The sequence below is a fragment of the Cucumis melo genome, chromosome 12, assembly GCF_025177605.1.
Source record: "Cucumis melo cultivar AY chromosome 12, USDA_Cmelo_AY_1.0, whole genome shotgun sequence".
NCBI classification, from domain to species: Eukaryota; Viridiplantae; Streptophyta; class Magnoliopsida; order Cucurbitales; family Cucurbitaceae; genus Cucumis; species Cucumis melo.
In genome coordinates, this window is record NC_066868.1 from 15426793 (window position 1) to 15437967 (window position 11175).

Consider the following 11175-nt stretch of genomic DNA (forward strand, 5'->3'; position numbering starts at 1 on the left):
TCAAATTTAATTTGAGATTTAGAAAAACTAGTACATTGATAAAAATACAAAAACCAAATTATTCTAACCTAAAAGCTAAGCATACTATTTTTTTTAAAAAAATGAAAATACAAAGAAATTGGGACTTACTTTAGTTGTCGACTTTGTATCTACTAAACATAAAAAATGAGGTCACACCACTTGAAAACCTCCTTATACTCTTATACTCTGAGTAGTAGAAGTTTTGGTTTGTGGAAACCAAAAAGATTTTGAGAAATTAAAGAGAGTTTTTTTTACTAAGAGTTTACGCAAAAAACCTTAGGTTTCACGGAAAAGCCGTTGCACGTATTTACGCACTCTCCTTCCCCTTTCTTCCTCTTGAAGGAGAGAAAGTTGGAGAGATCTTGAGATACATGAGAAAACATCCCACATTAATTTCCTCACATAATCCATTACGTGTGGGAGTTATTAATTTAATTTAAATTAAATAATTAATTAAATCGTATTTAACTAATATTTCATTTAAATTATACTAGAGGAGCATCTCTCATAACCTATAGTTTTAATTTAATCAATTTAATCAATTTTAATTATTAATTAATTTTATAGTTAATTAATAATTAAATTAAATATCTTATATTTAATTTAATCCAAATGAATTATATTCATCTAAGACCAAGACAAAACAACGAAACCGTTAAAGGACCACTTCTGACACCAAAATAAGACCCGAGTCCAGGGCATAGCCATTCACCTTTTTTGGGAACGACACAAAAAGTTCCTAAACATGGCCCATTTTCTTTGTGGGAAATGCATTTTCAGAGGTTTTTGACACCAATCAAACATTTGTCACTCTTTGGAAGCATTGACCACCTTTTCAATCGTTTTGGTTGGCTCCTTAAAACTTCCCCAACGAGCTTGCTTTTTGACCTATACTTTGGGTAATTGTGGAAGGAACCATGCGAGGAATGAAGACGGAAGTCCTTGGTTCTAGAATCCCTGAGTTGTAAATGCTTAGGACCAAGACAAAATAAAGAAACTGTTGAAAGACCACTTGTGACCCTAACATAAGAACTGAGTTTGAGGCATTGCCATTGCCTTTTTTTGGGACCAACACGAAAAGTTCTTGAACTTGACCCATTTTCTTTGCAGGAAATAGCCAAAATAGGTCAGTTGGGAGGCTAAGACGCTTGAAATCGGGCACCTTGACACGAACATAAAAGTTCAAAGTGTAACAACGTTGGGTTGGTGTTGTGGCACTGCGGGAAATTAAAACTCTCAAGTCTTCAACAACGAGCTCGGTACGACAACGTTAGGAGCAACGATGAAGTTCAGTTATTTACAAAGATGCCACTTTATCTTCTTTTGGCTCTTTTCCGCTAATTTTAGATTGAAATTGAGTGTTTTTTTTATTCGTTGGACTTTTTGGTTCTTTTAGATCATAATTTTCTAGAAAATAAGAGAATTAATGCATAATTGTTGCTACCCATGAAGTTTTAACCTAGAAACCTAGCTCGTTTACAAAGCTATCAATTTAACACGAATTGAGAAATGAAGTAAAATGCCACACATTGTCAAAATGGTGACAATTAAAATCTTGAAAGACAAAATGATTTTTGAGTTCTTTGATAAAACATCAGTTTGCCATCTTAACCTCTAATTCAAAATTAAATCCTTAAGTTTTTTAAGAGTGATATCTAATTTCACAACCTAGTCATCCGCGTGAGAAAGCTACCCCATCTAAGTTAATGAAATCCTATAGTGGGGATCAAAATATGATCTTCTTAAAAGTTTAAGGACTAAAACGAATGTTTATAAAAGTTTAGGATCCAAAATAAAACAGTAAACAAAGTTTAGGGACTAAAATATAATTTAAATCTTTAAAATAATAACAATTAATAACAACAACCAATATGTAATTCTTATACAATAAATATTAAAAATATTAAAATTTTTAGAATTTTTAAACAAAACATTTTTGTTTAGATTTGTATTGATAAAATTTAATAAAATTTTTATTATACCATTTTAAACATAACACAATTATTAGTAAAAAATATAATAATTTGATGATTTTGTTCATTGGAATAAAACAAAAATTTTTAAAAATTTAAAATATAAGACAAACAAAATCTTTGGAAAAAAAAAAACTAGAACTAGAACCATACAAACAAAATCATTGAAAAAAAAGAACTAAAACCAAACCACAAAATTAGAAGATTAATCGAATACATATACTAGGGTTGAGGCATAGTTTGGTTTTGAAAAGATTAGAAAGTGGATATTGATTCATGCTGGATATAAAAAAGTGTAACATTCACTTTAATTTATAAATTTCTAAAAATTCTCTATATTTAAAAAGTTCTAATTAAAACTATAAAATTTGATGTGAGGTGCACTTGTTCTTTAACTAGTTCTTGAAATATAACTATTCTTTTTATATAAAAATATTTCCCAATTGAGCAAAGGGAATTTCCTGTAACATAAGTGGAGAAATGGAATGGCTCACTATGGTATCTAAAGTATTTCCCAAATTGAGAAGGAATGAGAATGGCCAATAAGAATGTTACTAAACAACCTATACAAAATCTATACCCTATTAATAAAAAAGAATAAGATGGATTTCTTAACTAACTTTAGTACAACAAACAAATGTTTTGTTAGGAAGGAGATCAAAAGTTTCTTTTCTAAGATAGGTCGAGTCAATTACCACTAAGCTATATTTCCTTCTACTTTAAAATTTTTATATCTAAATTTAACTTCTACGCTTCTAGAATGAAATTTAATTGAATTCATAAATGAAAATTATTTAGTTTGGATATAGAAAATGGAATTTAAAGTATTTAACTAAAATCAAAAGCTAAGTTTTTATCCCCACAAGCATTAATTAGTAAGAAAGAAAAAGAAAGAAGGAAACGAAGAGAATGAAATAAGCGCAAGGTTAGAGAAAAAGAACCCTAATGAACCCCAAATTTGGGGTTTGGCGCTGAAGGATAAACAATTTGCAGAAGAAAAAGGTTAGTTTGGTTGCATTTGTTTATGGATCGTCAATATAAATATGCGTAGAAATTGAATGTGAGAAAGAAAAGTCAATGCTGGAGCCTAATCTGCATGCGAAAAGGTAGAAAGAGAAAAGACGAAATGGAAAAAGAAGGAGTGCTATGGTATATCCGTATACGCGCATTTCCTATTTGCGCGGTCTTCCTCACTTCCAACTCCTCCAACTTCCGACTCTTTTCCTCTTTTTCTCAACAATCTTCTCTTTTCTTGCACCTTTTGTCATTGTTTTAGTTGGATCATCACATATCTTCATACCCCATTTCAATTTTGTTTCATTCCCACCTCTTCTTTCTCAGTATTATTGATTTTTCTGTTTCCTTGCTTTCTGGGTTTAAAACTGGATTTCTATGTGTTCTGGGTATAAGAATATGAAGCTTACTGTTCGTGTAATCGAGGCTCGGAATTTACCACCAACCGATCTCAATGGGTTAAGTGATCCCTATGTTCGGTTGCAACTTGGTAAGCAGAGGTTCAGGACCAAGGTGGTTAAGAAGACCTTAAATCCAACTTGGGGTGAAGAGTTTAGCTTCCGGGTCGATGATCTTGATGAAGAACTAATGATCTCTGTCTTGGATGAAGATAAGTATTTCAATGATGATTTTGTTGGACAGGTTAAGATACCCATTTCCCGGGCTTTTAATTCTGATAATGGCTCCCTTGGCACTACTTGGCATTCTATTCAACCCAAAAGCAAAAGGTCCAAGCAGAAGGTTTGTGGTATGTTGTGTTCTCCTTATATAGTTTTCATGTATCCTCGTCCCTTGGGTTTAAGTTTACGATCGTTTTTTCTTTTCTTATTTCTGGTGAAATTGTTACAGGATAAAGGGTTTGTTACTTACATTATTCTTTTATATAAAACATTGAAGTGCAATACATGATTTAAAGTTAATTCCATTATGTGTGATGGTTTGTGTTGCCGGAGTTGTGATGAAATTCTCCGTGATCAATGTTGATTTTGTTGTGATGAAATGTTGTTGTTCCGATAAGAAGTTGAGAAAGTGAAATTGTTTGTTCTAATGTTGGCAGGTGAAATTCTTCTTGCTATAAGTTTTTCTCAAACCAATGCATTTGTAGACTTCAATTCCAATGGTCACGTCTCTTATCCAAAGGCTTCTAGTGATGAAATAATGGGTTCACCGCCAAGGTCTCATAGTGGCAAATCTAGTTCTCCATCTCCAGTGAGGCAAAGAGAAAGTTCGTTGAAGGAACAGAGATCTTCTCAGCAGAAGACCTTTGCTGGTCGTATTGCTCAAATTTTTCAAAAAAATGTAGATTCTGCTTCGTCAGTTTCTTCTCGTGCTACTGAGCTGTCAGATATATCTGAAATCCCTCCGTCTGAAATTTTGGAAGTCAAATCAGAAGATCAAACTTCTATGGCCACATTTGAAGAAGCAGTAAAAGTATTGGAGTCAAAAGATCAAGAAACTGAAACCCCCTCAAATTTTCCAGGAATAATGGTCGATCAATTGTATGCCATTTCACCCTCTGACCTTAATTCTCTACTCTTTTCATCAGCTTCAAGTTTTCTACAATCTTTGGCTGACCTTCAGGGTACTACAGAACTGCAACTTGGAAATTGGAAATTTGAGAATGGTGGTGAAAGCTTAAAGAGAACAGTATCATATCTTAAGGCTCCAACAAAACTAATCAAAGCTGTCAAAGCATTTGAGGAACAATCGTACCTAAAAGCTGACGGAAATGTTTATGCAGTTCTAGCTGTTGTCAGCACTCCAGATGTAATGTATGGGAACACATTCAAAGTAGAGATACTTTACTGCATAACACCTGGTCCTGAGCTTCCGTCAGAAGAGAAATCTTCACGACTGGTAATTTCATGGCGAATGAATTTTCTGCAGAGCACTATGATGAAAGGAATGATAGAGAATGGAGCCAGGCAAGGTATAAAGGACAATTTTGACCAGTATGCTAGTTTGTTATCTCAAATTGTTCCTCCAGTTGATCAGAAAAGTATTGGGTCAAATAAGGAACAGGCTTTGGCATCGTTGGAGGCACCACCACCACAGTCGACCTTTAAACTTGCTGTACAATATTTTGCTAATTGCACTGTTGTGTTCACTACTTTTATGGCTTTGTACGTGCTTGTACACATTTGGCTGGCTGCACCTAGCACGATTCAGGGCCTTGAATTTGTAGGGCTCGACCTACCTGATTCAATAGGTGAATTCATTGTGTGTGGCGTCCTGGTTCTGCAGGGTGAACGTGTTTTGGGGTTGATTTCACGCTTCATGCGAGCCAGACAGCAAACAGGTAATTTCAGCGTATAACATATGCTGTCAGTTTGTTACTACAAGCTCTATCTGACTGCAGTGCCTTTTTTATAACAGGAAGTGATCATGGAATCAAAGCACAGGGAGATGGATGGTTGCTTACTGTTGCTCTGATTGAAGGGTGTAGTTTAGCTGCAGTGGATTCAAGTGGGTTATCTGACCCATATGTGGTGTTTACATGTAATGGGAAAACTAAAAACAGCTCAATCAAGTTCCAAAAGTCTGATCCTCAATGGAATGGTATATATTTTTTAATATGTTAGATATCTGTTAGTTCTACCTTGGTCTCCAATAAGAGCAGGGAAATCTATTTTTGTTGTAGAAATTAATGTCTTAAATTTATACTTGATTCAGACTAGTGTTCTTACAGAGACCTTGTGTTTCTTTCAGAAATTTTTGAATTTGATGCAATGGATGAACCTCCTTCTGTGTTGGGTGTTGAAGTTTATGATTTTGATGGGCCTTTTGATGAGGCTACATCTTTAGGATATGCTGAGATTAATTTCCTCAGGACTAGTATATCAGATTTGGCTGACATATGGGTACCCCTTCAGGGGAAGTTGGCTCAGACCTGTCAATCCAAATTGCACTTGAGAATTTTTCTGGATAATACGAGAGGCAGCCATGTAAATATTGTTAAAGAGTACTTAAGTAAAATGGAAAAGGAGGTTGGAAAAAAGGTACATGGCCTAGCATCCTACTTTAGAATTTATATTCTTGATTGGATATCTCACACTCCATTTATATACTAACAACTTTAGTTAAAATTAATTGTAGATCAATTTGCGTTCTCCTCAGTCAAATTCAGCCTTCCAGAAACTATTTGGGCTTCCAGCTGAAGAATTTCTTATTAATGACTTTACTTGTCATTTGAAACGAAAGATGCCGATTCAGGTGCTTTAGTGATTTAGTTAATTAAATTTCATGTTATTGTTTGTTTTCTTTTCATCCAGCAATGAAAATTATAGCTCATGAATTTCATCTAATATTTAGTTGCTGTGTCCAGGGGCGCATCTTCCTGTCAGCTAGAGTCATAGGTTTCCATGCAAATATATTTGGGCACAAGACCAAATTCTTTTTCCTGTGGGAGGACATTGAGGATATTCAAGTTGCTGCTCCAACTCTTTCATCAATGGGCAGTCCAATTATTGTTATAACTCTCCGAGCAGGTAGAGGCTTGGATGCAAGGAATGGTGCAAAGACACTAGATGAGGAAGGCAGGCTGAAATTCCATTTCCATTCCTTTGTATCGTTTGGTGTAGCACATAGGTAATTTCACACTCTGTTGCAAGTTCAGTTCATTTGATTTTCTACTCCTGTGACCGTTTTGTCTATTATTTTCTTTTTGTACTTGTACTTTCTCATTTTCTAGGTTCAAATGGGGCTATTTGCCTCTCTTCTTCTAGAAATACACACTTGAATTCTTATGCAGAAATTTTCCCCTTACATTATGGATCTTGGTTGCGTTTGGAGCCTTGATAGATGTTTTTGGGGGCTTTCGTTGAATGCACCTCCCATGGCTTTAGTTTGGTGGAGAAATTTGAAGTTTAGATTAAAGTAGGGGAAAACATTGTGGATTACTCCTTCAAAGATCAATTTTCAAGTTGACGGGAAGTGTTTTGTTGCTAAAGTATTTTTCACTTGAGATCGAAAGCTTTGGACTGTGCAGGATGTTGTAGTAGGATTATGATACTTTTGAAATTTTGGCTCTGAGTTTATGATTTCAGTAGTTAGTTTGTTATGTTAGATTACTGAATTGGTTTAGTTGTCGTTCATTTGTTTGTTTAGTAATTTAAGGATAAATTTGAACCTTTGCTTAGTTAATAATTGGTAAGGAGGGACTTTATTAGTATATGGACGTCTTTTAAACACTGATAATTGGATAAAGAACTTAGATGCTCAAGATTGTACCAATTTGGTGTTTGGGGATGTTCTGATCTCCATCTGGATTGGGTGCAGTGCAAGAGGAGCTACCTTAGAAGTTACAATTCCAAAATCACCTTCAACCACATATTCAAGAAACGGGAGTAGATTATATAAAAGGGAAGAATCATTAGGAATGCTAAAAGGATTTTAAGAACACAATGCAGAACCAACATCTAATTGAGGTGGGTGGGTAAAAAAAAACTCATCCACCGTTTGGGTTCACCAACAACTCAAGAAGTTTATTACCTCGTTGTTTGTGTTATCCCACATTTCTCATCTTGTTATTTGTGTTTAACTTATATTTCTCACCTCATTATTCCTGTCAACTCTCCTATAATAATTACCAACTCAAGTCAACTTGAACCAAACACCCTCTTAAAGTACAATGCATGTATAATACAACTTAAGTTGTAGTATTATATAGCCTGTCAGTACTTTGTTCTACCACAAGGCTTAAATGGAAACATTGTGGACAGAAAATTGAAAAACTGATGACCTTATTTGAGGTAATACTGATATGATATTAACCATAACCTTAGTCATCCAATCATGGATTGGAGGGGTGCTTTAGGTTCTATGTTTCTTTCTTGGTGTTGATGACCAACTATTTTTGTAGATATCCATATCCTTTAGGTCTTAGTTTGCTTAGTTTGCTTGACTGGAGTTTCTTTAGTTGGATTCTCTATTTCTGCGGGATTGGTTTTTTGTTTGTTCCTTTGTATTCTTTCATTCTTTTTCAGTGAAAGTGTGGTGCATAAGAAAACCTTGATGGAGTACTCGTATGGTCTCAAGGCTTATGCCTTGCCTCTTTAAGCGAAGAAGCCTCAAATCCACCTTCCCTTCCTGTTCTTGTCTAATGATTTTTTTTTTCTGTTACTGTTGCTGCTTTGCCGCCAGAGCTTTGTTCTTTGTTCTCCTAAAAATTATTTCCATTAGAAGACATGATTATTGCCACGTGGAACATTACTCCTTTATATGATATCAATTATTATTCTTCACTCATCTTTTACACTTATGAGAGGTAAACATTATACATATTTAATGTATCTCCAAACTTTGGTGGTTGTAAAACTGAAACCAAACAAAGACATCCTCAAATTTCTTGATTCAGAAATTCTTAAAGAAAGAGAAATAGTGGAAAGTATGGATCAAACTAGAGTAAGACAGCCACCTACTGAAGGAGACATTTTTCTAGTGTTCTTGGATTCTCTTTGAAGCAGCATTCCCATATTGTTTAGAGCCTAGAGGCCAGTATCCATCAGTTTACTGGAGTTTTGTTGCCTGATTTTATCTCCTGTTGGCTAGATCACAGACCGGAGTTATTTTCACCCTGTTGCCAGCTGAAGCAAGCTTGTGTGTGCTTTAAGAACATAAAATAATCCTCCGTACTGCTTCTGCCAATTTGCAAACTTTAGCCATCTGCCCATGTTTCAAATAGGCTCAAGATAAAAGCTACCTAAAATAGAAAAGTGAAGAGTGGATCGCTTCCCTCAACCCCTGGATGGCTTTTACTCTGACTTCAGTTTTCTTTTTCCTGTATAGTGATATAAAAGCTAAGCCAGTTTGTGGTATTGCAGATGCAGCTCTCTGTCCGAGAAGTGGACTTTTATTTTCTTTCTTCCATAGAATCCGAAGATGGAAAATCCCATTATACGTTATCACAGGCTTCTGCTTCACCAAATTTATTTTTACAACCATTACTCCATTTTTCTTAGGTTATAATTAACTATCTGGTTTTACCATTAGGATTGAACCCATAGTTAGTATATTCCTCATGAAGACAAAATGATTATGGCAAATGATGAAAGAAACTGTGCTTAATACGCTCTCAAGTATTTTCACACCCTTGACAAGACTAATAGGGTCTTCCCGAAACCGAACATTCGTATTGTTACCACCTCAAATTTTTTGGGAAGCAATCTTTATATTCTTGCATTTAGAAACAAAGTTCCAATAGCTTGTCTAACTAATTCCGTTGATAAAAATATTTAACTCTGATTGATTTATAGGACAATCATGGCTCTCTGGAAGGCTAGATCTTTGAGTCCAGAGCAGAAAGTGCGAATAGTTGAAGAAGAATCTGAAGCCAAAGGCTGCTTGCAGACCGAAGAGAGTGGATCATTTTTGGGTCCCAGTGAAGTCAGTATGTCTGAGGTTCTCTCAACCACTCTTTCTGTTCCTGTAAGCTCTCGTTCACTCTCTCTGTTAATTTATGCTAATGAACTTCAGTTGCTTATTAGTATATTATCATATTTGTTTTTATATTGTTCATTCTACTAAATTATTAATATACTCGTTACTCATTGTTATCACGTTTATACATCAATTTTATTGCTCTATATTTATTTTATCTTGTATTATTTATGCTGGTGCTTTCAGACCAACTTTGCTATGGAGCTATTCAATGGGGCGGATTTGGAACGCAAAGTTATGGAGAAAGCTGGTTGTCTTAATTATTCATTTACTCCATGGGAATCAGAGAAGGAGAATGTCTATGAAAGACAAATATATTATGTCTTTGACAAGCGTATCTCCCACTATAGAGTTGAAGTGACAAGTACACAGCAAAGACACTCACTTCCCAATAAAAATGGTTGGTTGGTTGAAGAGGTCTTGACACTTCATGGAGTTCCCCTAGGCGACTATTTCAATGTATGAATATTGAGCAATTTGTTTTTACTTAACTAAAATTTAGTCTCAATACACAGGTTGAAAAACTTTTGTGCTCATCCATTGGTTTAATGCATCTTCGGTTGCAGGTTCACCTTAGATATCAAATTGAGGATCTACCTTCTAAGTTGAAGGGATGTTGTAGCGTACTAGTATCCTTTGGAATGGCCTGGCAGAAAAGCACTAAGCATCAGAAAAGGATGACAAAGAACATCCTGAAAAATCTACAAGATCGTTTGAAAGTAACTTATGGACTCGTTGAGAATGAATCTGCAACATGATAATGCTTGGATTTAATGTATTGCTATGTACATGTACATCGAGATTTATGTACTTAGAGGAGCTGGTGCTTTAATGATGGGTGATATTCTGCTTCTTTTTTCAGCAAATGTCTTGCTGATTGGAGCTTGATTGGCAATGGCGACTACACCATTGTGTTTTGTATTGAAAGCTCTAATTTTCTTGCCACAATACTTGGTTATTCAGAAGGCTGAAAAAATGATTGAACAGATTCTGGAATGGCGCTTGATTTGATCTCTGTAAACCTGGTTTTCGATCTCGATAAGCTTGAAGTGAAGCTGGTGGTACGTTTGCATAGAGTTGCTGCCTTGAAATTCAGAAGCGCCTCTTCATGGGAGAATAGAGGACGGAATAGGTAATTAAGAACATATAATAATAGTCCAGTGATGTGCAGAGTCAGATTCTTTGTCGGTTAGTTTATACTCAGATTGATTAGTTTTTTTAATATGTATAGGTCGTTTTGTAATTATTCATTGGTAGGCAGGACCTACTAGCAGGTGTTGGAATCATCATGTAGAAGTCTCATGTTGGTTTTACAGTTGTATATGAGACAGAATGCTGATTCGATGTATAAACTATGCATGGCCTAACGATATAATACGAGTTCCATTTTTTGATTGATAAATATTGAGTCATTTGTAGGGATGAGGACTTGGTGATTTTTTGCTGTTGCTTTGTTTTGATTTTTGGGATGTTTAATTTCTGTTGGATCTGCAAAACTGTGGCCATTTAGGCTATGTAAAATGGAACTTAGGCGACGTTTATTACAGGTGAATCGTATTCCACCAGTAGTAATGTAAAAGGTTGTCTCTAGTTTATTGCTTTTATTTTTGTTTACATGCATTCTGTAATTGCTAAATCTATGATTTGAAATCATGCAATTTAATTTTGATGAAAGATGCTTAATCTAATTGTATTGCAAATTATATGCAACAAACTACTTTTATTCTTA

At 34.9% G+C, this 11175-nt stretch overlaps 1 protein-coding gene across 3 annotated transcripts; it reads left to right on the forward strand.

The window, feature by feature from the left end:
- Window positions 1-2873: 2873 nt before the first annotated feature.
- Window positions 2874-10848, forward strand: LOC103502217 (C2 and GRAM domain-containing protein At1g03370). Of its 3 annotated transcripts, XM_017047686.2 has the most exons (10): window positions 2874-3756; window positions 4066-5307; window positions 5385-5567; window positions 5718-6007; window positions 6105-6221; window positions 6334-6596; window positions 9263-9434; window positions 9633-9905; window positions 10013-10221; window positions 10309-10848. In XM_017047686.2, exons 1-9 carry the CDS (start codon window positions 3387-3389, stop codon window positions 10202-10204), a joined length of 3102 nt encoding a protein of 1033 aa, XP_016903175.2. In that variant the 5' UTR covers window positions 2874-3386; the 3' UTR covers window positions 10205-10221; window positions 10309-10848. The 3 variants fall into 3 exon arrangements, with proteins under 3 accessions (XP_016903175.2, XP_008464294.2, XP_008464295.2); XM_008466072.3 differs by having other exon boundaries at window positions 2878-3756; window positions 10013-10848; XM_008466073.3 differs by having other exon boundaries at window positions 3601-3749; window positions 10013-10848.
- The last annotated feature ends 327 nt before the right edge of the window (window positions 10849-11175 follow it).